Below are 26725 nucleotides of genomic sequence, written 5' to 3'. Positions count from 1 at the left end.
CGGACAACTCCATTTTTCAATCTTTCAAGAACCATAACTCCTGAACGGTAAAAGTCAAAATCGCCATTATTGAACTTGACCTTCGTATAGTTGTCAGTAATAACATATTAAAATTTTAAAAGCTTTGGTTGAACGGTTCATGAGTTAATGCACGGACAACATTTGATTGCTGCCCGCCCGGCCGCCCGGCCGCCCGCCGTACATCCCCAAATCAATAACAGACATTTTTGTCACAAAAATCCGGTTAAAAACCAACGGACTAATATATATAAAAAACATGAAACAAGAAACAAGTATAAATTACATAAACAAACAACAACTACTGTACATCAGATTCTAGACTTAAGACAGGTGCAAACATTTGCAACAGGATTAAACATTTTAATGGTACCAAACCTTCTCCCTTTTTCTGAAAGAATCGACACATAATATGTATTACAATCAAAACCTGATATTGTAGAGATAACTCTTACATGCTTGTTGTGGTCTGATATCCTGTCTTTGTTCTTCTGTTCTCCTTTTTATAAACACATCTGTGTTAGGTGGGGGGACCTGCAAATAAAAGTAAAGAATCATATACAATGTAATATTGTAGATATCAACTTCTCAAATTTTTGTGCTATTTTCACATTTCTTGTTCGGTGTGAAATAAAAGTTTCTCCTCACTTGTGAAATATCTTTTCTCATGAAATGATTGGTTGAAATTTAATTATGACGTCAATTTTTATTGGTTATTTATGAATTTTCCTATTGTAACGTCATGAAAAAAAGGTGAAATATCTTTTCTCATGAAATGATTGGTTGAAATTTAATTATGACATCAATTTTTATTGGTTATTTATGAATTTTCCTATTGTAACGTCATGAAAAAAAGGTGAAATATCTTTTCTCATGAAATGATTGGTCGAATTTTAATTATGACGACAATTTTTATTGGTTATTTATGAATTTTCTGATGTCTGATGACATCACCTATAAAGAACACAACTTTCTGAAAATCTTTCAAAAGAACAAGGTTGGCAAAAAAGCGGTCAATACTATTATTGACCATGCCAGTGGTAAATACTGGTATTTACTGGGAAATACTGGTCAATAAAATTTTTAGTGGTCATTACTATAAAAAACACTCTCTACCTGGTCAATCATATGTGGTCAATTACTATTAATAATAATGAAATATTGAAAGTGTTTAAATAATTTTTAAAGCTTTCATTTCTGTTTCTATCGTAAATTCTTAATAAACATTGATTAATGACTACATTATATTATAATATTAGATAAAAAATGTTTTGTCCCTGCAAAAAACTTTCCATTTCCAGCATAAACATGATAAAGAAAGTTTTTGTCTCACAGGTAAATAGACAGGAAATATTTTATTGTTTAAGGGAGTCTTTAAATATCACTTTTATTACTTTCAACCATATTTTATCAACATTTATTGGGGGCTGTTGTTTTAGTAATTAAATTTTCACACCTAGCAATGCCAGGTGATAGGTAAAAAAACCACATATAACTCCATTTACCTGTAGTTTGTTTGCCTTTAATTTTAATTACCTGTAAAAATCATACACATTGAATAGAAAAATATATTGATTTATAAATGTTAAAATAATATGTATTTTTTATATATCTTAAGTATATAATATCATAATTCATAATAACTAAATCAGTAGGAATAAGTGTTAGAAGTGAGTAAAACATATCAAATTCATTAATTTATATAAGCTGACACATGCATAAAGATTAAAGTTTAAATATATTTGACATCAAGTTTTAAATTCAATTAATAGTAAAACCAACCATGAAAATTTCATTGACCAGTATTTGCCAGTATTGACCACTTGGGGAGTATTGTCCGTGACGGTAAATACCGGGGGTGGTATTTACCACCCAACCTTGCAAAAGAAAGGATAAAAATCATAATAGAAACAGATTCAATCACTATAACTCCTGTATCAGAAAATTTCTCCACTCTCAACAGTTAAAATATTTAAATAAAAATTGTCTCGAGTGGAGAAATATCGTAATACACTTAAGCTTGTTGAAGAGGTGGAATCCATATATCATATACATGATATGTATATCTAGAAATCAATTTTTATGATCTTTCTTTATATGAGTATCATGAAAATCTAACCAGATTTATTTGCATTGTACCATAATTAGCCATGTAAAGTATGCAGTGGTAAATTGTCTGAACCCCCCTTTTCACCAATGGAATTTCAGTTAAAAAAAAATGTTGAAATGTTGAAAACTTCTAGTGAAACCTCATAATTTCAAAATCTTTTTTCCATAACCAAGTTGAAAATGCCTATAAATGGTACTAGACACTTGGCAAGTGTCAGTGATTTTGGCTGATTTCCATAAAATCACACAAAAAATATCATTAGAATGGTTGTATTTGTCATTAACTGGAAAAGATTTGTAAATGGAGAGAGCGAATAGAAAATTACAAAAAATGTAGCACTCAATAAATTTTATTTAATTTAAGTAAAATATTGTTCATTTATACATCATTATTCATCATATTAATGTTTTTAAGACAGATACCTTGGATTCATTTATTTCGTGGGTATCAATGTTCGTGGAATGAGGAAAACTTGCATTTACGTGGTTTTACTAATTGCTACATACATATCCGGAAGAAAATTTGTAATTCGTTGAACAGTTGAATTCGTGGTTCACCTGTTCCCAAGACAGTCAGGGGTACTACTTGTACAAGTGTATTTTATTAACTTGAAGAAGTAAAAAAAAATATATACACATATAAGTAAATTTGTAGGATACTTATATAAGTGAATTTTATTTACTTGTATAGGTAACCAAAAAATTGGCTTAGTTATGTCCCTTGGTCATTCAGAATTTTTTACTTGTATAAGTAAAAGAATCATCCTTTCTTCTTTTCTTGAATTCTTAAGATTTCTTTGCTCTAATAGAATATTAAATTGTGTACCCTTTACATATGTCTTTACTAATCATTTAAGTGTAATTTCATGGACAATGAAAACCCCATTTGTCTGTTATCTTCATAACACTGCTCATTTACAAGCCCCAAAGGAGCAATTTTTGATTGTCTTGCACAAATATACAAGATCTTTGCTCAATCAGTTTCTTTGATGAATTAATGAGATGAAACATTGAACTTTAATTAAAAAATTTGAGCAAACCTGGGAAAAATCATTAAAGGCATGGTTTTACATCTCAAAACTTGAGGATTTTTGTGGGATTGTAAGAAAAATTTACTTATACAAGTAAATTTTTTAGAAAATTAAGGGGAGATTATTCAAACATTATTTATTTACTTAAATGTGTATATTTTTTTTTTACTTCTTCAAGTATATAAAATACACTTGTACAAGTAGTACCCCTGACTGCAAGAAAACCAAGAAAATTGGTATCTAACGAATAATAATAAATCCACAGTAGCTAAAACCTGCATTAGAATGCACCTGTCCTAGTTCAGGAGCCTGTTAGTGTTTGCCTTTAGATGGTGTGGTTCATAAGTGTTTCTTGTTTTTAAGTAGATAAGACCATCAATTTTCCTGTATGAATTGTTTTATGCTATGTCATTTTTGTGTCTTTTATAGCTTGCTGTTCGGTGTGAGCCAATGCTCCATGTTGAAGGCCGTACTTTGAGATATAATTGTTTACTTTTTACACATAGTGACTTGGATGGAGAGTTGTCTCATTGGCACTCATACCACATCTTCTTATCTATAATATATATGAACAGCATCTAGAGTTATCTTTTTCTGATAACCATGGTGTCAACCAATTAAATTTTTTAAAGGTACATCTATGCAATATAATGTCTCATCCGTAAGATCCTGAAAAGGTCAATGAGTAGAGGTCAAATTTAAAGATCCTTGTAAATGAAGTTTGGACAAAGGAACTGTATGACAATCAGATTAGTATGGGTATAATTTACTTACATCTCCATGAACATCAGAGAAGAATGGCCTTTGATAGCTAGTGATGGTTCTCCTTCCTGTACTGTCAGTAACTTTTGTTCTCTTAGGATTCTCATCTAGGTTTTCTTGTATGCGATCCTGTTATAACAAACAAAAAACATAAAAATATGGGTCATGCTAAATCAGCGAAAAATACTATAACAATGATAAAACTTGGCTTGTGCTTGCTATTCAAACATTTGCTTGGTTTTTATTTCAATTATAAGTCCTTCACAATTTCATCTCACTTTATAATTATATTTCTTAGATATTTTACAATACTATATAAACAAAACTGAAGTTATTTAATATCAAAAGACCATCATCAATGTTATCTGCATGAAACTTAAGAATATTCAAGTCTGCTACAAAATTATGCATGTCATTTTATCAATCATGTCAATATGTTCCCAATTAGGGTCATCTCAATACATTGGATCCTTGTGTGCTGTATTCTTACCTGTTTATCTCTGTTCTCTATCAGGGCCATCTCAATAGATCTAAGTGTGTCTAGCAGAACTTCCTGGTATGCTTTATTTAGGGCCAGACATGTGTCAGGATCAATAGGAACATTCTCATTCAAATTGATAACAATTTCGTCACCTTCTCTATCATCATCAACAATTACAGAATCCTAACAACAACATAAAAAAGTCTCTGATTCCCTTCCTCATTACACGTTAAAAGTTAATAAAAATTGTAAAGATTTCCCCTAACCGCTCTCTCGCCTACTTTGCTGTAACTCACAGGCCCAACAAAAACTATTAAAACTTTTCCCCAAGGCCTAAAATAAAATATTGTTTGTTTCCCCAATCAAGACCGACCCTGCAAAAACGGTCCGACTCATAAAATTTTAATGTCAAAACTAAGTCTAATATTATTTTAATCATTTCTGATTTTCAGGCTTGCCAGATCGACCAAAATTGTTTCAGGTTTTTGGAAAAAATAAAATTATTTCCCTACCTAACGACCCACACCAAGCTTGGCAGGGTCGGGATTTGGGAAACAAACAATAAATTAATTTAGGCCCAAGATACTTTCTTTTGATTGTAAGAAGCTTCTCATGATGTCTGTTTGGTAATAATCCAGAATAGATTATGAATCTAATAAATGTTTTATAAAACTTTAACTGCAGCTTACAGACAAGGAAAGACAGAAAGTAGGATTGCTTTGTCTCGCTTTTGCATCAAAAGTGACAGACTCAACAGAAAGGAAACAATGGCCAATCAATTAAAAAATGCCTGTATATCTGAATGCATTTATCTTTAATAATTTAACACGAGAGGTTTCATGTAAACCAATTTATTGTTGTGATTACTATATTTTTTACATTTAAAAGTCCTCAACTATTCATTTTCATGATTTTCATAAGCCTAAGGTATTCATATGTACATTCAATGTCCGTACATTGTACATATTTTTGTATGCATTTTACATGTTTTATAAGATAGCTTAAAAGTTCAATAGAGTTTATTTTCTTGTTTTTTTCCTATGTCATCTATTAGTACAACTTTACAACTCATCTCTTGGATGTGGAGGATAACTTACATGGATTACAGATGCAGCTTGACTGGAAAATCCACCTGGTGTTTGTCGAAAGTCATCTTCACCTGCAAACAGATATTTTAAATACTATAAGGAAAAGTTATCTTGTATATATACATTTTGTACATTTATGTTACTCGTGAATAAATTTAGGTTTTAGAAATGATTGATTAGAATAAATAGAGCAAATGGGAGATAACTCTAAACAAAATGTCTTTGACCAGACATTAAATACAATTTAAAGATAAATCGATTATTCATTTTAAAAATTTATGTTCTAACAATAAATATTGCAATAGGGACTTTTAAATTATGTGACGAAAACGATTATTTTGCAACCTTCAGCATTTGAGTTGATGTCGATATGTAAAATATCATTATCGCTATCTTCATCAGAATTGAAGTCATCATCGCCAATAACATTTTGCAGACGTTCGATATCCTCTTGAAGCTTTCTTCTCTCTGAGTCTTTGCACAATTCTTGATTGTTTTCCATGATTATTTGCAAAATATTATTAGTATATCACGCTTTCATTTGCCTCCATTTTCTGGAAGTCGTAAAACTGGTTTTTTTGTCGATCCTCGAAAGCAAAAGTGTGAAAGATAAGGAAACCAGTTTTCGCAAAATAATTTAACAAAAGTTGTCTCCTCCTGTGTTAAGAGTATTCTCGGGTTTTATCCATTTCATTAAAGAAATTCCGAGAGAACTAACACATTTCATTTTGGACGAAGGGGTGACGTGAATGTTAGTGCAAGATAATTTTTAAAATAACATGTATGCATGCGAAGACAAAGTTATAATATAATTATTAATATGGTACATTTTACTTTCCCCAAGCAGTACATACTGAAGCAGTGAAATAAAAAATATAAAAATCGGTCACAAAGCAGACCTACCTCTTAAAAAATACTGGAACCGATCTCGTGATAACATTAAATCGGTGAGCTTCACAAATGTCATCTGCTTCACGTTGATTTTGCCTCAAGGTATTCTTCAAGGTACTACCCTACAATCCAAATGCTTCCCATGTCAGGTAGAAAGCAGAATTGAATTGGAATTTGTCTTGACTTGATACAAAATAACTTATCTGAAATATCCCAGTAAACCTCTAATGCCGGTATAATTATTAATATGGTACATTTTACTTTCCCCAAGCAGTACATACTGAAGCAGTGAAATAAAAAATATAAAAATCGGTCACAAAGCAGACCTACCTCTTAAAAAATACTGGAACCGATCTCGTGATAACATGTTGTTACTCTGAGACTATTAATTAAATTATGTACTCAATTGAGGTTGTCCCAACGTGGACGGAAAAAGAATACCAGAAGAAGAAGAAGAAGGTAATTGAATTTGCTACTTTTACACTGCATCTGACATTACTCAGTAGCCAAGACACATGTGATTAAAGGAAACTTTGAATTAACTCTATATAATAGACAGATCGAAAGTATGCTATCAGCTGAGCTTTCCAAGCTGATAAGTAGGTTTGCATTTTAAAAGTCCGGAGTTCAGAGCTGTTTTTTCTTATTTTGCAACCCAATCATACCCATTATCGCTATTTGTCCGCCATAATTGAAAATCACACAGGTTCCCGTAAAATTTTGACGTCATACAACAAAATATCTGAAGCCACAATGGAAAAGTGATTGTTGTATGCGTCAAAAGTTCAAGCTGCCGGGTCATCCGGGATTAGCGATAAGGTGTATTGAATCAAAGATGCATCCAAAATCCCAAAAGGGTTTGGATATCAATAACATTGCATCTTTGTTTAACATGTCAGCTGCATTGTCACATGACTTGTCAAGAGGTGCTTGCATCGCTTTAATCCAATTAAAAACAGATTCCATCTGATAAACTTTTAATACATATTTCCAATCATCCTGCCATTTTATATATCTGAGAGGTGAGAATCTTGTGGGTTCAGGGCTCACGCTACCAGGCGACTTGGGCGAAGAAGTCGCTTTCCCGACCGTCACTTCGCTTTCCCCGACCCCCAAAAGCGAAAACAAGTCGCCCTGTTCTTGATGATACTCGCTTTTAGTCGCTTCCGTCATCGGACATTTTCAATTTTTACCAAGTTGATGAAACATCAATTTTTTATTGATAATTAAAGAAATTTAGACATAAACGATTCATTATCTTAAGAAAAGAGGTTGAAGCATTGTCTTTGCAGTGTGTAGCAGGTTATTTGATAAAAATACAACTTTTTATCACTTCGTGCATTTCCGCAAGTTCCGGTGCTTGTTACTCGAAAACGTACATCAACTTAAATTTTGGCGGCAAAATAAGTTTGTTACTTCATTTAAACGTGATAAAAGTTGCCTCCAGTTAATGTTTAATCCATATATTGCATTAAAAACGTCATGTTCCTTTCCATATAACTTGTCAAACATTGTTTATTTTTGTAAATTTTCTTGCATTTGTCTGCCATTGACCGATTTCTAAAATACGGACCTGAACAGGACAAGCTATGACCGAAATCCATACTTATTGATTGGTGTATATAATTCCCTATATTTTTTATGGATTGTTTCAACATGTTCAAAGTTGCTTAACTCTGAGACTATTAATTAAATTATGGCCCAGCTTAATAACTTTTATATTTTTTTTATGAGAAACACTGATTTTCATACACAAGATAGATTTGAATTAAATTGTAATTGATATATTATAATTTCTTTACATTTTTTTAAAATAAAAAAATATTTTTTTTAGTGCTAGATGTTAAATATTTAGTTGGTAGTTTCTCACAAGAACCTTAGTTAAACTTAAACAACTTTTAATTTGAAATGTTACTTTAATTGTATACTCAGATATGAATTGAATAATATAAAAAGAACATTATTTACATATGACCCTTTATACTATAGTAAAATCCAAACATTGTAGCGCACCGCGCGAGTGAGCACTTCTCTTTCAAATCTTACCACTTCTCCCTATCAGTTTCAAAAAGAGAAGTCACTTCTCCCTATCATTCTGAAGTAGTGTGAGCCCTGGGGTTTTACATTTATCTCTGAATGTAGGACAGAAAGTCGCAGAACAAAAGTCACAATTGATTTTTGAGATTATTTTTATTTACAAGAAAACACTTATTGTGAAAAAAAATTTTTTTGTATTTTTTCTTGAAGTTTTACATATAAGGCAACTTTATAATTAAAATTTATTCAATAAAAATCAATAATGATCAAATAATTGTTATGAACACAAAATGTCAAAGTGGTTTGGTACTTAAATGGCTAATTCATTTTGCCAATAAATATATTCTTTGTATGATTAAAAATTAATAGATTTTCATTTATCGAGGTTTTTGAGCAATTTCCTTAACTTACAAATGAAATAAAAGAAAATATTTCAAAAAAATATTTGTGACTTTGTCCTGTGACTTTCTGTCTATTTACCTTACTTCCAACTCTATGGGAATATACAATTTTTGTATCAACATAAATAAAATGCTAAAATATATCCTAAAGATACATGTATTTAAAACCCATGTTTCAGTGTTGTATACACTATTTTTGTTTTACAAACGAAAGTGAACCAACGCCTGGTGAGTCTGTAGTACGGTAGAGTCCATAAAGTGGATACCCGAGGGTATCCAGTAGAGTCCATAAAGTGGATACCCCAGGGTATGCAGGGTCGTTATCATAACGACCCTGCATACCCTCGGGTATCCACTTTATGGACTCTACCGTACTACAGACTCACCAGTCGTTGGTTCACTTTCGTTTGTAATTGATTGTATTTTTTTATCGTGAACCCCTGCATTCCTTGAAGGAACCGCCGTTGCAACCAGCGCTAATCATACTAGCCATTCGCACAGAGTAAACAAAGTTATATTTTATTGAGGCACCCACAGGAACCTTCCGAGAATGCTGCCATCAACCACAAGAAAAGAAATAGATAATAACGGACTATCTTAACCCAAAATGAGCCTTACGGAGGAAAAGAACAGTGATAGGAAATTATTTCTCTCAAACAGAATTCATTTGAAATTAAATGCACCCGATTTCGTATTCTTCAAATTCAATCTGATGCTCCCGAAAATATGTTAATCAAACATACAACCCTCGAGATACAACCACTTTTACGGATTACTGGCCATTCCCGATAGTTTGATGAACTAACACATAGTTAAAATTCAACATAGACTAGTGATATTTATACTTTGTCCTTTACTCTCTGCGACCGAAACATTTTACAGCATTCCTGACGCGATTGGAAGCAGTACCTCTGGCCAAGGGAAGCCAGTCAAAATGGTACGGAATTGCTGATAAAATGTCGTCTATTTTGGGGAAGAAATTTAACAGTTCTACATTCAGACCACGCAACCTATACAGTCTATACACAGCCTGACAACTTATTGTATTATTCTTTCCACGATCATGACGATGCAAGAGGACAAACACATGTTGGCAGAATAATTTTAACAAACATTTTCACAACAAAAACATTTTATTTTAATTTCTTTTTATAGTTTATTTACATACCGGTACTTGCAATAAACTCTCACTTTCACTTTCAGTACGTTGCTATTAATAACGTTACTTACCATTGTAACATTGTGACGTTTAAATTTTAACAACCCGATTTTGTACTTCAACATGATCTTATGTATTGTTTTTATCCTGATGACGGTGCCCTAGGCACCGAAACATGTCGATCAATAAATTTCTGCAGCAGTCCCTAAAGTGTTGTTGTTATAAGACTCTCTACATTTTATTTTTGTTTTTGATAAGGGTTGCTAGTTTACAGTCTTACTAAGTATCTGTATCATTCCAGTATTGGAAAGGTAATCCTGTATCCTGTTTGATGGTGACCGTCTATCTCATTTCTTGGATAGCAGACATTATTTATATTGAGAGCAAAATATTACATCACATTTTATAGTGCAGGGATTCAGGATATCCCATCTATCTGGTAAATGACGTCGTAAAGTTGTGCAAAAATGCTGATTTTTTTTAAGGAAATAACTCGAAAGTGATCTATTACAAAGATATATATCAACTCCTCATAGATACCAGGATTAAATTTTGTATTTACGCCAGACAACTGTTTCACTGTATCGTCTACAAAAAACTCATTAGTGACACTCGAATCCAAAAAATTTTAAAAGGCCAAATAATGTACTAAGTTGAAGAGCATTGAGGACCAAAATTCCAAATACAGCTAAGGTAAATTATTCCTGAGATAGAAAAGCCTTAGTATTTCAAAAATTCAAATATTTTGTAAACAGTTAATTTATAAATATGACCATATCAATGATACATTGTAATTCATGTCAGCACAGAAGTATATATCAACTAAACACTTGCCCCATCCAGAATTTGAAAAGTTTAAACTCAAAATTGGTTTTAAATCTGTGGTTGATGCAACGGTTCAACTGGAACAAGATGACTTTATAATCTATTTTTGTTCCAGAGAATGCAATACATTGACAATGGCAAGCCACATTGAAAGTAACCATGTAAACAAAGATGCTGACTTTGATGTAAGAGAACTGTTTAATTTGTTAGACTCTGCAAATATAACTGATGTCAGAGAAATAAAAGATTTGGTTCAAGAAAAATTAATTGAAAGTAAGTCAGTTAATCAAAGATATACATTAAGAATATGTGGTATCAGTGCAAATGAGAGACCTCTCCATTCAAGTCAAAATTTGTAAAAGTTAATCTTTACAAGTGCACATGGTAGGGGTTTATTTTTGTCTAACATGTCCAACATGTTTGTGATTTGTATTATATTTTGTGTTCTAGTGCTTGAACATGTTGAATCTTAATATTGTTAGTGTTTCCTATAAATAGGCAAAAAAGTTTAAACCATTTATTTACTTTAAATTCATTTTGAAATGATTGCTTTATTTCATTTTGTCCATGAACATAACATTAACCCTTTTCCAACCCTTTGTAAAAGGTTGTTTAAAATATATCAGGTGTTTTAACTACTGAGATGAAACTCTGACAGAAAATCCTAGTCACCATTGTTAAACTTTATTTTACAGTATTATTAATCTCATAAACAAAATTAAACCTTGGTTAAATTTGAAATGCTTTAATTTTTAACCAACCAGTTGTAAGACAAATGGTTTACATCCAAAATGTTTAGACAGTCAATGTTGTTAATTTGATATAAAGTTCATAATTCCTTATGATCATAAATTTGTTCTGGCTTGGGTGTCCCAAAAAAAAAAATGCTTTTATTATGACCCCAGAAATGATTTAAAATTTGAATAAAATTTAAATGAAAGTCGATTAATGAGAGGAAACACGATTTAGACACATATATATATATACGTCTGAGTCAGTGACAACCCTACAACAGATGTATCCATCGGATCGCCATCAATGATGGTGATACATGGCTGTGTACATAATGTATATACAACTCGTCTAAACATCAACCCAACAATGTTAGATCTGTAAATTTGCTTTTGTGACTATATATATATATATATATATATATACATCTGTTGTAGAGTTGTCACTGACTCAGACGTACTTATAAATATAATTATTTTCTGTGACTGTATATTACATTAATTTGTAGGATCCTTTACTATAGATAATTTAGCTGATCTGTAACAATAACATCTCATGCCTTATATATCATGTACTGTAGTACGCCGCTAGATTAAAACTGACAAGGAAAGGTAACACACGGCCAGCGAAAGCTCTTTTTATGAGAGCCCAGGTGGTCGTGTGGTCTAGCGGGACGGCTGCAGTGCAGGGGATTTGGTGTCACGATATCACAGTAGCATGGGTTCGAATCCCGAAGGAAGAACTAATAATTTGCGAAAGCAATTTTACAGATCTAACATTGTTGGGTTGATGTTTAGACGAGTTGTATATATATATATATATATATATATATATATATATATATCATTACATATGCATGATTGAAACAATTTTTTCTTCTTCAGATAGTGACACATGGATTTTGAACAGTTTGGTTGAGTACTACTACATAACTTCGTCAAAGGAGGCAATCGACATATTAATCAATGTAAAAACACCACATGATAAGGTAGGTGATGCTGCTATGAGTAATCCTACTTTTTGATTCCATAGCTTAATAAGAGATTATCAAGCTCATTCTCATTGTAAATTTCCATGTTCGCTTACAGGGTTTTCGCTAAGACGCGTATACGCGTCCTGGACGCATGGAAATCAAGCTGGACGCGTCATTTTTGAAACACGTGAGTCCCTGGGACGCGTCCTCGTTTTATCCCCTGAGTCCCAGACACATCGTTTTCCATAGAAGATTCTTGATTCCGACTTTGTTTTGACAGGAAACTATACCGGAAGTTGACATTTTTATGATATGTGCGGAACAATATTTTTGTTGACTGATACGATTTTTTAAAAATTAAACGTATTTCATACTAAAATTTCATAATTCTATTCAAAATGATCAATAAATATGATAAAGTTACCTATAACTTTATCGATTTTGTAATTTTACGAGTATTTGAAATGCTTGACTACTTCCACGTGTTGAACATCACGTACTTATCGATTGAAACATAGAAAGTAAAATATTTATGTGAACTTGAAAGCAAATAATAAAATATTTCGTTAATGATTCTTGGTGTATAAAATATGTCATAAAACAGTGTAGATTAAAAAAAAATACGGATGAGAATAATTCTACTTGTCTTCGAATGATGTAACAATTTTCTCGTATTGTGCATGTTGAACATCACGATCGTAAACAAAGGTAAAAATTGTTTGGAAAATCCGAATAAAACATAATTAAAATATAATCACTATTTACCCAAGCTCATTATGTTGAACAGAGTTCACTTTATAGTTGCTTGCTTTTATTAAATATAATGATATGATAAGGTAGGTGATGCTGCTATGAGTAATCCTACTTTTTGATTCCATAGCTTAATAAGAGATTATCAAGCTCATTCTCATTGTCAAAATTCCTAGTGAGAACCCTGCGCTTAAATGGAGTTCTGAACTCTGGACAGTTTTGAGGTCTATGCAGTTTTTAATTAATTGTTTCAAATTCTGGTTATTTAAAAAAAGTGCTCAGCTCTATGCAGTTTATCAGAGTACAAAACCATATAGTTAAAAGTGTGCAAGGATCTGCAGTTAGAGTTAAGTCTGCAGTTTGAAAGAGTGTCAAGCTCTGTGCAGTCTAAAGATTGACACTGATTGTGTGTCATGGATGGGATGCTCCTTATCCTTTGTTACTATTAAGAACACATATACATGATATATAATGATATAATTGAGATTTGTTTACTGATGATCATTAGATTGGCTGTTGTTAGCCAAAATTTGTGACCCTGTAAAGAATATCATACTCTATATCATTTACTGCCCATATTAAGATAAAAAGAGATTGGATGAGACATGAGACATCTATCCATTTCTAAGGCGAAGAAGACCAATCTAACATAGATGAAAGCAGCTATATAACTATCCAAGGTATTTGTTATTAAATCAACTACACTCAAACAATTAAAAATTTTGAATTAGAAAAAATGGTATAAAATAGATGGATATCAGAACATGTGGTATGAATGCCAATGAGACAACTCTCTCACCCAAGTCACAATTTGTTAAAGTAAACCATTATAGGCCAAAGTACAGTCATCAATGTGGAGCCTTGGCTCACACCAAACAGTAAGCTTTAAAGGGCCCCAAAAATATATGCACTGTACATGTGTGAAATAGTACACAATTATTGATTAAACATATTTGAAGTTGACTGTTTGAATTTATTCTATATGTTTATTTTCATGATTTATAATATATCTTTTATGTATTTTAGCATCTTGTTGACAAGATCAGTGAAGGGATACGAGGAGCTCCACACAGGTTAAAAGCAGTCCAATTGTTACTTCATGTTGTTTGTAAACAACCCATGTGGATACAAAAAAGTGACAAAATTATTTCACAGTCTTTGTTTGGAGTTCTTATGAAATGTTTGAAGGTAACTGATATATTTAGTTACCAGATTCTATATGAAAATGCAGGTGCAAACCTCTAGTATTGTAAAATCAAAATGTTACTGATCTTCATAATGTTTGTTTGGTTTTTGCAGAAATCTTTTTCTTTGCAGCTTAAACACCATCAATTATTCAATCAAGATATGAGTAATTGATATACCCTAAGCAGTTCATCTGTTCTCTTCGTACCTTAATATTTTTGATAATGATAAAAATTGAACAAATTAAATTTGTTTTATCCAAGCATCATCAAAGTAAATAAAGCACTGTAATGATAATAGATTGAGGATAATTTTAGAGTTGTAGATGTGATTTTCACATGATGCTATCATTGCTGTAAAACATTGGATAATTCATACAAAAGAATATCAAACAGGAAACAAACATAAGACTGCTTATTAAATAGCATCAAAGTCTCTCCAAATTATATTTGCAAAGAAATCAGCTCAAGCAGGTGCTAGGGGTGATGTCTTTATCCTTCAGTGAGGTGAGATTTATTTTTGGTCTGTGTTCAAGGCCTCAATGTGACTTTGAGATAAAGAACAGAAATAAAAGGTTGTTCCTTTACTTTCTGTTTGTTTTTTGCTGTGCATGTATACTGTTTTGTGTCATGGATGGATACCCATTATCTAAAGTTTTCTATTATATCTATGCTTCTTCCTAATTATACAAAATTAAAGTTAGAAATTGTTACTTTTCAGAATGAAACAGATGTACCTATACTAATGACAGGAATTATGTCCTTTACAGTAATAATATGTTACTGTTCAGAATAAAAAAATGTACCTTTCCAAATGACAGGAGTTATGTCCCCTACAGTAATTATTTGATATTTTCCAGAATGAAACTGATGTACCTAAACTAATGACAGGAGTTATGTCCCTTACAGTAATTATTTGATATTTTTCAAAATGAAACAGATGTACCTAAACTAATTACAGGAGTTATGTCCCTTACAGTAATAATTTGTTACTTTTCAGAATAAAATAAATTTACCTTTCCTAATGACAGGAGTTATGTCCCTTACAATAATTATTTGATATTTTCAGAATGAAACTGATGTACCTAAACTAATGACAGGAGTTATGTCCCTTACAGTAATTATTTGATATTTTTCAGAAGGAAACAGATGTACCTACCCTTATGACAGGAGTTATGTCCCTTACAGTAATTATTTGTTACTTTTCAGAATGAAACATAACTACCCTAATGACGGGAGTTATGTCCCTTACAGTAATTATTTGTTATTTTTCAGAATGAAACAGATTTACCTATACTAATGACAGGAGTTATGTCCCTTACAGTAATCATTTGTTATTTTTCAGAATGAAACAGATGTACTGACCGGTATACTTATGACAGGAGTTATGTCCGTTACAGTAATTATTTGTTATTTTTCAGAATGAAACAGATGTACCTACCCTAATGACAGAAGTTATGTCCCTTACAGTAATTATTTGTTTTTTTTCAGAATGAAACAGATGTACCTATACTAATGACAGGAGTTATGTCCCTTACAGTAATTATTTGTTATTTTTCAGAATGAAACAGATGTACCTATACTTATGACAGGAGTTATGTCCCTTACAGTAATTATTTGTTATTTTTCAGAATGAAACAGATGTACCTATACTAATGACAGGAGTTATGTCCCTTACAGTACTGCTTCCCTCCATTCCTACATACCTGGGACACCAGTTATCAACTATTTTTGAAGTTTTTTCTCATTTGATGACATTCAGTCACAAGAAACCAGGTACAATGATTGGAAATTTATATTTAAAATTAAGTTAGCATTAGAAGATTTTAAACCTGTTTTATAGTTTAGATAGAGACTTCAAATTTGTGATGGTTTTATTTTCCATCCAAGAGAACTGTAATATAACTTAAACAATTCTACCACAATACATCGATTTTTAGCTTACCTGATTTAAAGGTCAGCTATTGCCACCACTTGAATATGTTCTCGTCAATCTGTTGTTCATTATAATTTTTTATAAATGACAGGACTGGTTTTGTTTTAAAATATTCTGCAATTGGATCTAAAACTGATCACAATCTGACTTAGTGTGTGAAAGATGGCTGCCACTGCCACTGTCAATGCAAATGATTTTATTTTTACTAATTGAGCGATCCAGGCTCCTGGGTGCCTATAGTCACCTAATTCTTGTTTTGCTTGAATGCACTTGAAACTAACACCAGCTTTCATTGATTATGTAGTTATAGCCTGTTCTTTACTAGGTTGCCTTCATTTTCTAATGCTTTCTTTGGACTTTTGAAAAACATAAATGCTTTGTATATGCAAAGCTTTGGAAAATTTTAATAGAGGTGGATGGATCAGTTTACAAAATATAAGCAATGGATAGATGGAAAAAAATTGAGAAATAAGTAAACTGACATTTACACCAAGTTGAGCTATGTGCTAAAAATCTGAATAATTTTATAAAATGATTTTATAATTATTCAGGAAGTCCTATTGCTAGAGGTTCTGCGGGTAAGGTCACAATGTGTGTGATGTGTGCTTTTATGTGGTGTCTGATTTTCTATTATATGGCTAGAAAATTTCTACTTTTTACGATAATCATTTCAAAACATAACCTTTTGTGTGTTATTGTGTACCTTTTTTGTGGAAAATACTAAAATTAAAATGGTCCAATGGTTAAGTTAAACTTAAAAGGTTTTTGGAAGTCCAGTTGTTTGCAGAAGTGACCTTAAGATTAACAATGTACTCTTTTGAATCTATATTTGGATATTTTAGACAAAGGTACAGTTAATGATATCAAGTTTGTTGTTAGAACACCAATTTTAAAGGGTATCCCAGTGAAATTAATAAGAATTGCTGTAAATTTTTTGATTTTTAAACCAACACCCATCATCATTTCAATAAATAATCCAGTGTGGATAAAATCTTCCAAGATAATCTATACACATGTATAGTCCTTGCTAGATTGAAAAATACAATTTATAATAGAACTAAACTTCATTATCACTTTCATCTTTAATACCTATGCATGAATATATATCTACATATATATGCTTTTTGTCTAAATGAGCTTTTTGTTTTAACACTTTAAGGCGCTTTACTAGCCCATATGTAAATATTCTGAAAAAATTGCTATACAATGTTGACTTTTTTAACATGGTAAATTTTTGCACATTTATATGTAATACAAATGATAATTTATAATAAATCACCTACACAATATTTTCAAATCCTACAAAATAGAATTCACCTGTGGGATGAATATTTTAGCCTTGAAACCTTATTTAACATTCTTATGATGAACGTTCCAACAGTAATAAAATATTATGGCATTGTTTATAACAAGGTTTCTAGGGGAATTTATTAAAGTTGGAACAAATATAAGCTGACAATGTATGTATGGCTTACTTCAATACTGTGGTTTCATTTATTTTTCGTGGATAAGGGAAAAGTTTCATTTTCATGGATATTTGATTTCGTGGTTTTGCCAAAGTCTGTATCAATACCAATAGAGGTTTGTTCTTTGTTTAGCATTTTATTTCGTGGTTTACCTATACATGTACCATCGAAATCCACTAATATTGGTATACAACGAATAGTAACGAATCCACAGTTTTGACCGCATCATGAATGATACCAAATGCATGACACATAATGATAAACATGTTTTTAAAGAATGTAGTATGCTATAACTGTTTTATGTATGCATGATATACTGCAGCTTGATGTCATAGAAGAACATTTATTCTGTGTTTTAAAGAAAAACCTAATAAGTAAAACTTGAAATTAGTAATAAGTCATGTTTCATGTTTTGTAGGTAATGTTCCTGATGTATATTTACTTCACCTCCAGGTGGCACTGTATTCATTATTTCATCGTCTCTATGGAATGTTTCCATATAGTTTCCTAGCCTTTTTACGAACATACTACGGTAAAAAGGAAAATATTGCTGTGTATGAAGAATGTGTTAAGGTATGTGTATGGAATTTACAATTATGTTCATTTTCAATTTGCTGTTTAAAATGTAATTTTTGTGATTAGAAAGTTAAAAACTTTTGAAGCAGCATTTTGATTGGTTGACTTGTGAATCCGCTTACCATAACTGTACTCCAAAATTTTTATGAACACACTAGGCCTGTTCTCCCTTTGCAGTTTAGACCTATTAAATGTGTTGTTAATATGTTCTTGTTTTAAAAATGCATGAAATATCTGCCACTGAGAAATAAGCAAAAAAACAATTGAAATTTGTATTGCTGAGAGTGTGAATTTTTTATTTTAGAAATGGGCTAGATACAAATTTAATAGAAAAGTTAGTTTCTTTGTAGCTATTATTTTAAATATGATGTTATAAGTTCTGTTTACAAAGATTTTGATTTGAATTCTTATTAAATAAATAGGTTTTAATCTTGATCAACAATAGGTGTGATTAAAAGATTTGTTTTGTATTTTCATTTAACGTTTATTGTAATATTTTTACACATATCTATATGAATGGAACTTAATTTCCTTACAGCCAATGTTAGAGAGAGTACGCCTTCATCCTGGTCTCATCACAGGAAATAGAGATGCTGAGATCTCGGCCACTCGCTGGCGGACAATGGAAATACAAGATGTTGTGATGGAATGTGCCAAAATGTCTCTGGATGTGATGGAGGGCATGTGGGATGACTCGTCCGAGTCTCTGAAGAAAAATATTTTGTATAAACCTCTTGAGCAATCTAAATCCAAGGATATAACTTTCCAAACTAGAGGTAAGAATGGTGAAAATGCAGTGAATATACTTCTTGAGCAATCTAAATGCAAGGATTCATCATTCATAAATTGAGGTTGGAATGAACAAGTAAAAAAGGTTATACATTCTTAAAAGGGTACTCTAAAATAACATATAAGGTTAAATGTTTTAAGGTAGATTTGCTTCTTAAATTTGAAAAAAAAATGAAACATTTTCATGCTCCATATATATCTATATAAAAAATGATACAGAAAGACAGATGGTATATCATTAAAGTAGATACAAACTAACAAAATCTAATTTTATGCCGTACTAAAAAAAGTGGGGCTATATATTGAAATCAGATTGTCAGTCATGACATTTGTCTGTTTTTGTCACACTTTTCATAGAAACTTATGATTAATATGACTTCATAGTCAGTCAATCAGCAGCTTGACAGTGATAATAAATAATGTGTCAGCATTTATTTATCTGTCAGATACTTACTGTCTATGTATTTGACCTGATGACATAAAAAAGGCATGTTGCAAACTTTACTTTATTTTTTGGATAACTAGCATTAGTATTAATTTTTATTCAAATATCCATTAATATTTGAATATTATACTCTTATTTTTTCAGACAGTTCCATGTTGCGGGTACCAGATCCGATTCCCTTTTCAGGTTACCAGTCAGATACATTTTTCAGTCCATCTTTAGCCATTGGAATGTCAACTCCCCCACCATCACAGAGAAATACTCCAGCAGCAAATGTACTGGAAAATTCTAGTTCCACACATGCCCCCTCTGGTAAGAAATATCAATTGATATCAGTGTCATGTTCTCCTGGGAAAACATTAATAAGTATGGGAGATGTGGGATATACATCAATAAGACATAAAGCCACCTTAAATAAAAGTCATCTTTAAATTAGCATATGATCTTGAATGGTAGATTGATGTCCATATGATATGAGTGTACTTTTAATAGAGTTTAGAAGTGAGATGGGTTCTTGAACATACAAGTATATCTAGCAAAATTTAATCTGTATTGAACCTAATTAAGCATTTCCTAACCAAAGTTCATTTGGAGTCTAGCAAGAGTATGAAAAAACTTATTGGAAATGTGCATGAGAAAGGGTGAAAAACTATCAAGTTAGCCAGTTTTTATTTGTAGTTTGTTTTATTATGCACCACCTATGATAGTAGAGGGGCATTATGTTTTCTGGTCTGTGCCTCCGTTCGTTCGTCCGTCCGTCTGTGCGTCCGTTCGCTTCAGGTTAAAGTTTTTTGTCAAGGTAGTTTTTGAAGAAGTTGAAGTCCAATCAACTTGAAACTTAGTACACATGTTCCCCATGATATGATCTTTCTAATTTTAATGCCAAATTATAGTTTTGACCCCAATTTCGTGGTCCACTGAACATAGAAAATGATAGCGCGAAGTTCAGGTTAAAGTTTTTGGTCAAGGTAGTTTTTGATGAAGTTAACATGGTTATAGTTACATCAACTTGAAACTTAGTACACATGTTCCCTATGATATGATTTTTCTAATTTTAATTCCAAATTAAAGGTTTAACCCCAATTTTCACGGTCCACTGAACATAGAAAATGATAGTGCGAGTGGGGCATCCGTGTACTATGGACACATTCTTGTTTTTTATATTTAGTAAAATTGCGAATAGAAATGGGAATGTGTCAAGGAAACAACTACCCTACCAATAGCAGATAACAGCTGAAGCCCACCAATGGTTCTTCAACATAGCAAGAAAATCTGGCACTCAAAGGCTTCAGCTGGCCCCTAAACAAAATGTGTACTAGTTTAATAAAAATGAACGTCACACTAAACTCATTTTGTCTCTTGTTGAGAGTTGTCTCATTGGCAATCAAACCACATCTTCTTTTTTTTATATATATATCTAAAGCATGTTTTTCTATGTGCATATATGATCATTCTTTCTGAATTTTTATTCCAGCTCCTGTGACTAATGGAAATACACCAGTGATAACTCCTAGAGCTACACCTCCAATTTTTGATGAAGCTGAAAAGGTAGGAATAATAACAACAAAAAATGAGGAGATAACCTGTAATTGCCAATATAACAGCTCCAACACAAATCTCTAGGAAGAACAGTTTGTTTGCATTAAAAAGGAAACTGAAAAGATCCTCAAGATTGTTTTTATACAACCGCAAAAATTGAAAAATTTTTGGTCGTATATTGGTATCACGGTGTAGTCGTCTGTGTTGTTGTCGTCGTCGTCGGCGTCCGAATACTTTTAGTTTTCGCACTCTAACTTTAGTAAAAGTGAATAGAAATCTATGAAATTTTAACACAAGGTTTATGACCACAAAAGGAAGGTTGGGATTGATTTTGGGAGTTTTGGTCCTAACATTTTAGGAATTAGGGGCCAAAAAGGGCCCAAATAAGCAATTTCTTGGTTTTCGCACTATAACTTTAGTTTAAGTAGATAGAAATTTTTGAAATTTTGACACAAGGTTTATGACCACAAAAGGAAGGTTGGGATTGATTTTGGGAGTTTTGGTTCCAACAGTTTAGGAATTAGGGCCAAAAAAGGGCCCAAATAAGCATTATTCTTGGTTTTAGCACAATAACTTTAGTATAAACAATTTTCAATTGCACAGTATTCAGCAATAGCAAGAAATCTTTAATTGTACAGTATTGTGCAATAGCAAGTTTTCAATTGCACAGTATTGCGCAATAGCAAGAAATATCTAATTCCACAATATTGTGCAATAGCAAGAAGTTTTCAATTGGAGTTATCTTTCTTTGTCCAGAATAGTAGTTGAATCAACTTAAATCATTGTTTTATACAATATACAATGTATATTCACTTTTACTACCAACTGAACAAGGGTTCAATCTCTGCGGTCGTATAAAGCTGCTCCCTGCTTTTAAATGTCCTGAAAAATTTCTAGAATATGAATGATAATTGGTGGGTTGTATTCTTATTTGAGATGCTTGGAAAGTTTGCAATTGGCTGTTCCAGAATCTATTTCTTTCTTGCTAATATTTTGAAAAATGTGCACCAGAATGTCCTGATTGGTTAAAAATGTTCTAAACAAGTAAAATATAACCAATGACATTATATTATTTTCATTTTGGGGTACGAACAATTTAATTAATCATAGTCCTTTAGATTCTGAAATGGCCAATTTTTAATATCGTACAAGTTTCACTTCTTCTCTAGTTTGAGGGTTATAGTTAAACATTTTAATTTCAGGGTCTTAGTAGAAACAGTAGTCGAGGATCCTTATTTACCAAAGGCTCTGATAAACGAGCTTCACTCACCTTAGTTACGAAATCTCAACCAGGAAGTGATTCTAAATTGTCCGTTCCACCATCTCCTGTAAAAACAGAATTCACGGCAGAACCTCCCACTGGAATGTTTAAATCTCTACCCATACGAACAACAGCTAGGGAGTTGAAATTTGATGTTGTACCAGAATCTCCAATTGCATCATTTGTGGACCATGGGATGATGTATTACCCAAGTGAAACCAAGGAAGAAAAGGATGATGGGATAAGTCATGTGACTGAAGAAAGGAAAGACAGCCTAGAAAGGCCAGATCTCATGGAGTCATTCTCCATGGAGACCCTGCCAAAAATGATGGAGGATTTACATGGGAGTGATGAAGGTAATGGTTTAAATTTAAGATTATTATATTAGAAGAAAATAGATATAGATATAAGAAGATGTGGTATGAGGGCCAATGAGACAACTCTTCATCCAAGTTACAATTTGTAGCATGTAAACCATTATAGGCCTTCAACATAGAGCCTAGTGTCACATCGAACAGGAAGTTATAAAGGGCCCCAATTATGACTAGTGTAGAACCATTCAAACAGGAAAACCACCTGTACATGTCTAATCTATACAAAAACAAAGAAACACTTATGAACCACATCAACAAACGAATTAGGACTGTTACACTATTTAGACTTGCACCATCGGGAAATCAACACTTCAAAAAAAAGAATTAACAAAGAGACATAACAAGAAACTTTTTAAATATAGACCAAAAATAATAAAATTGAAAGTAAAAGTTCATATCATATATTAACATACATCAAAGAAAAAAAATATTAATTTGAAAAAATAGATTTATAAGAATTTTTTTCTGCAAAGTTATAGTTGTCAAAATGGATAATACCAAAAATCATTTACAATTAAATTAATTTTTTCATTTGTTGTTCAGAATTGGACAATGAAAATGTTATTGTTGTGTTTCATATTTGTATAGATAAACCTTAACTTTTTCCATTTACTTTGTGATATACATGATATAACATACAATCATAATGCTATGTTAATAATTTTTTTTACAGATGATGAAGTATCAGAAATCAACCAGAACCAATCAGAATCAGCGGTACATCTAACAGCTGAATCTGTGGCACAGTTCATGAAAAGTGTGAATCGGATACGGTTTAACAGTTTAACAGCAACTAACAATTTAGACCTGTACAAACAAGAAAAATACAAAAAAACTCGGTCAAATTCTTGTCCCAGTTTACCAAAATTATTGTCCGTGGATAATGAGGATAGTGAAGACGAAGATGAGGGGGAATTGTCACGATCGGCTTCAACGATATCCAACTTAAAACGGCAAACCTCACAAACTAGTCAACAAGATAGTCAACAATCAGCATTACCTGTTGTCACAACAGTTACTATGGAAACAAGTACTGTAACTATGACAACATCATCACACATCAGTATTACATCATGTCCCATGTTTAAACAGCCAGACAATCAACCCGTTCCACAATCACAGAACAGTTTTATGGATGTCATAAAAAATTCCTTGCTGCCAAATTCAATGCACCTGTGTCAAAGATGCAAAACTTGTATGATATCAGATAAAAACCAAGGTAATTCTTACAATAGATTATTTTGGGTAGGACAACCAAGCTTAAAGTCATAAGAAACCTCAAATCAAAAAAAATAATGCATACGTTTTTTTATAACTCAATGGATAGTTTTCATTGTAAAACTTATGTACATATACTTTTTTCTGAAGAAAATTCTTTAATTTATTCATATTTAGAAGAAGTTTACTTTATTTTATTTGCTTCCAGGAAGCACTTCCCCCGACATATTTTCCGTATGCAAAGTGACCTCAGTGTGACCCATCTCGTAAAAATCCGGTGATCACAATACGCATGGATGTCCTTAAAATAAACTATTATCTGAATTCACATGTTAAACATGTGCTCAATTTCCATGCTTTTTTGTTGATTTTTTGTCAATTGTTGACAAACAGGTGACAATTGTTAAACTTCGGCTTCAAAACACGAACTTTAATTACCTGCCATATTTTCACAAAACACTGAATGATTGAAAAAAAAATTAACGATTATACGAAATTTACACGAAAAAAAATGATAAATTCGTGCACAGAAGACTAAGTTTATGATGTTTGTATGCATTGGTTCAAGAATTGGAAGAACATTATTTTTCACTGGTCACTCGTTTCTTATGACTTTAAAACATGTTTAAAGAGAGGTTAAATCAATGATATATATTTTCTGCATTTAAATTGTAAAATATCAAACTCTCCACACAATGTGAAGTTTTTGCTCTCTCTCTGCACTTATTAATCATTTATAGCGAAATTCATTGATCCGTGTCAATGATGCAAAACTTGTATGGTATCAGATAAAAACCAAGTTAATTCTTATAATTATTGTATTTCTCTAGATCTGTGTCTATATGGCTGTGGTCAGTCCCTCTGTAATATATAGGGTAGGAAAACCAAGCTTTAACATGTTTAAGAGAGGCAAAGAAATATAACAAGAATTAAAAGTATACTGGGGATTAATCAGTGGCAGATCCAGAACTTTTCCTAAGGGGGGGCCTGCTGACTGACCTAAAGAGGGGGCCGCTCCAGTCATGCTTCAGTGATTTCCTATATAATCAACCAAATTTTTCCCACGAAAGGGGGGGTGCCAGAGCCCCTCCCCTGGATCCGCCTATGTTAATTATTATTTGTGGGATACCAATTTTTTTTGTATTTCAAGGACATGGTGAATCACAAATTTAAAACTTCCAAGATGTACAAGTTTTTTTTGCTACATTTTGTACCAACACAAATAAATGAATCAACATTAAAAGATTTGATTTCCTGCATAAATATATTGTAAAATGTCAAACTCTCCACACAATCTAAAGGTTCACATTTTGACCTTTGCTGATATTCTAAATATTTAATTTTAGGCAAAGAAGTGCCATTATTCCAATCCCTTTCACCATTAGAATTACTAGATAAACATTTAACAATGGGACGAGAAATTCATGCCAAAGAATTGAGTAAAATACCTATAACTAGTCAAGATGCTATTAACTGGACACATTTTGGAGGTGAGTACAATGACTGTTGATTAAACTTTAGAATTATGGAAGTGCTTTAGATAAAAGGATCAGTATTGTAAATTCATAAATTATCGAATGTTTTTATTTTTGCAAAATGCAACAGGGTAATTATGGCAATAATTTAAAAGTTGCGTTTTGTAATTATTTATATGAATTAAAGAGAATTTTTCTTAATATTGCAAATATTAAAATCGCTTTTTAGTCTAAAATAACAAAATGGCAATTGTTTCTGAATTTACAGTAATTAAATAAAATCTAGACAATATGATTAAATGCATATATATTGTCATGACCATATGCATCTGGGACATAAATGCATGTACATTACTTTTGATTTAAAGATAGATGACATGTTTGAGTAATTCAAGTAACCACGAAATGTTGGACTGGTTGAAATATTTAAAATAGTATTCACACCAAAAAATCATTTGACTCTCAAGCTTATGCATTATTAACTCTTTAACTCAAAATGAATTAAAAAAGAAAGTCTGCCTTTTTATGGCAAACTTTAGGACTAAAAAATTTGGTTATTCAAAGAAAATTTAAACCAGATATATGCATGAATTTAGAAAGTCAGTGCCGTTTTAGTTTTCCAGATAAGTTTTTTCCACACTTCGACATACAAAATTGATTGTGTAGTAATGGATAAAACAGCAAAAATCTCAAAAAATCTCAAAATGCTTCAAAATTGATGAAACTTAAAACAAATGTTGCCTAACATGTCTGGACTTGACTTTTGAGTTTGGAATTTCCAAAATGGCAGCCATTACCATGGAAATGGTTCAAATGTAAAAAAAATCAAAATTATTCATATCGAATAAAACTTTACACACACATTATCTGGCATCATGGATACCCCAGAACAATGATGTGGGGTCCGTTTTGGTGACTTTTGTGTTACCATCCTAACACAGGATTACTTGTTATTTATAACTTTAACAGGTGCCCCACCTGCTGATGAAATCAACATTTTACGAGGTCAGATAATTATGATGGAGAACCAATTAATGTATGAAAGACATAAACGAGAACTGCATAATAGAAGGAATCGTAGCTTACTGAGAAGGATAGCTAATGCTGAATCATTAGAGGAAAATAATAATGTTATGGTAAGTCATAAGTTACAGAGTAGGCAAAATAATAATGTTATGGTAAGTCATAAGTTACAGAGTAGGCAA

The 26725-nt window shown here is 31.8% G+C and overlaps 2 protein-coding genes across 9 annotated transcripts in view; one reads left to right on the top strand and one right to left on the bottom strand.

The window, feature by feature from the left end:
- The window catches only part of LOC139511914 (uncharacterized), a 42939-nt gene extending 36792 nt beyond the window's left edge, over positions 1 to 6147 (bottom strand). The window contains exons 1-5 of the mRNA XM_071299065.1: positions 5835 to 6147; positions 5499 to 5560; positions 4411 to 4584; positions 3933 to 4049; positions 474 to 552 (exon numbers count right to left, since the gene is read on the bottom strand). Coding sequence (XP_071155166.1) covers positions 474 to 552; positions 3933 to 4049; positions 4411 to 4584; positions 5499 to 5560; positions 5835 to 5991 — 589 coding nt within the window. The 5' untranslated portion in view covers positions 5992 to 6147. The remainder of the gene's footprint in view (positions 1 to 473; positions 553 to 3932; positions 4050 to 4410; positions 4585 to 5498; positions 5561 to 5834) is intronic.
- A 34-nt stretch (positions 6148 to 6181) lies between these two features.
- Positions 6182 to 26725, top strand: part of LOC139511916 (hamartin-like) — a 44927-nt gene continuing 24383 nt past the window's right edge. The window contains exons 1-14 of one of the 8 annotated variants that reach the window (XM_071299070.1): positions 6210 to 6240; positions 10918 to 11075; positions 12419 to 12522; positions 14284 to 14445; positions 16073 to 16217; positions 16929 to 16955; positions 18262 to 18416; positions 18958 to 19195; positions 19798 to 19965; positions 21128 to 21201; positions 22395 to 22809; positions 23501 to 24046; positions 25392 to 25535; positions 26490 to 26656. In XM_071299070.1, the coding sequence (XP_071155171.1) occupies positions 10937 to 11075; positions 12419 to 12522; positions 14284 to 14445; positions 16073 to 16217; positions 16929 to 16955; positions 18262 to 18416; positions 18958 to 19195; positions 19798 to 19965; positions 21128 to 21201; positions 22395 to 22809; positions 23501 to 24046; positions 25392 to 25535; positions 26490 to 26656 (2484 nt within the window). In that variant the 5' untranslated portion in view covers positions 6210 to 6240; positions 10918 to 10936. Of the gene's footprint in view, positions 6241 to 6376; positions 6614 to 10917; positions 11076 to 12418; positions 12523 to 14283; positions 14446 to 16072; positions 16218 to 16928; positions 16956 to 18261; positions 18417 to 18957; positions 19196 to 19797; positions 19966 to 21127; positions 21202 to 22394; positions 22810 to 23500; positions 24047 to 25391; positions 25536 to 26489; positions 26657 to 26725 lie in introns of those variants that run through there. The other 7 variants (XM_071299068.1, XM_071299069.1, XM_071299071.1 and 4 more) reach the window with 7 other exon arrangements.

Source organism: Mytilus edulis, chromosome 2, assembly GCF_963676685.1.
Source record: "Mytilus edulis chromosome 2, xbMytEdul2.2, whole genome shotgun sequence".
Classification (NCBI taxonomy): Eukaryota; Metazoa; Mollusca; class Bivalvia; order Mytilida; family Mytilidae; genus Mytilus; species Mytilus edulis.
The sequence above is the reverse complement of the archived record's forward strand: the minus strand, read 5'-3'. Positions and strand labels throughout refer to the sequence as shown.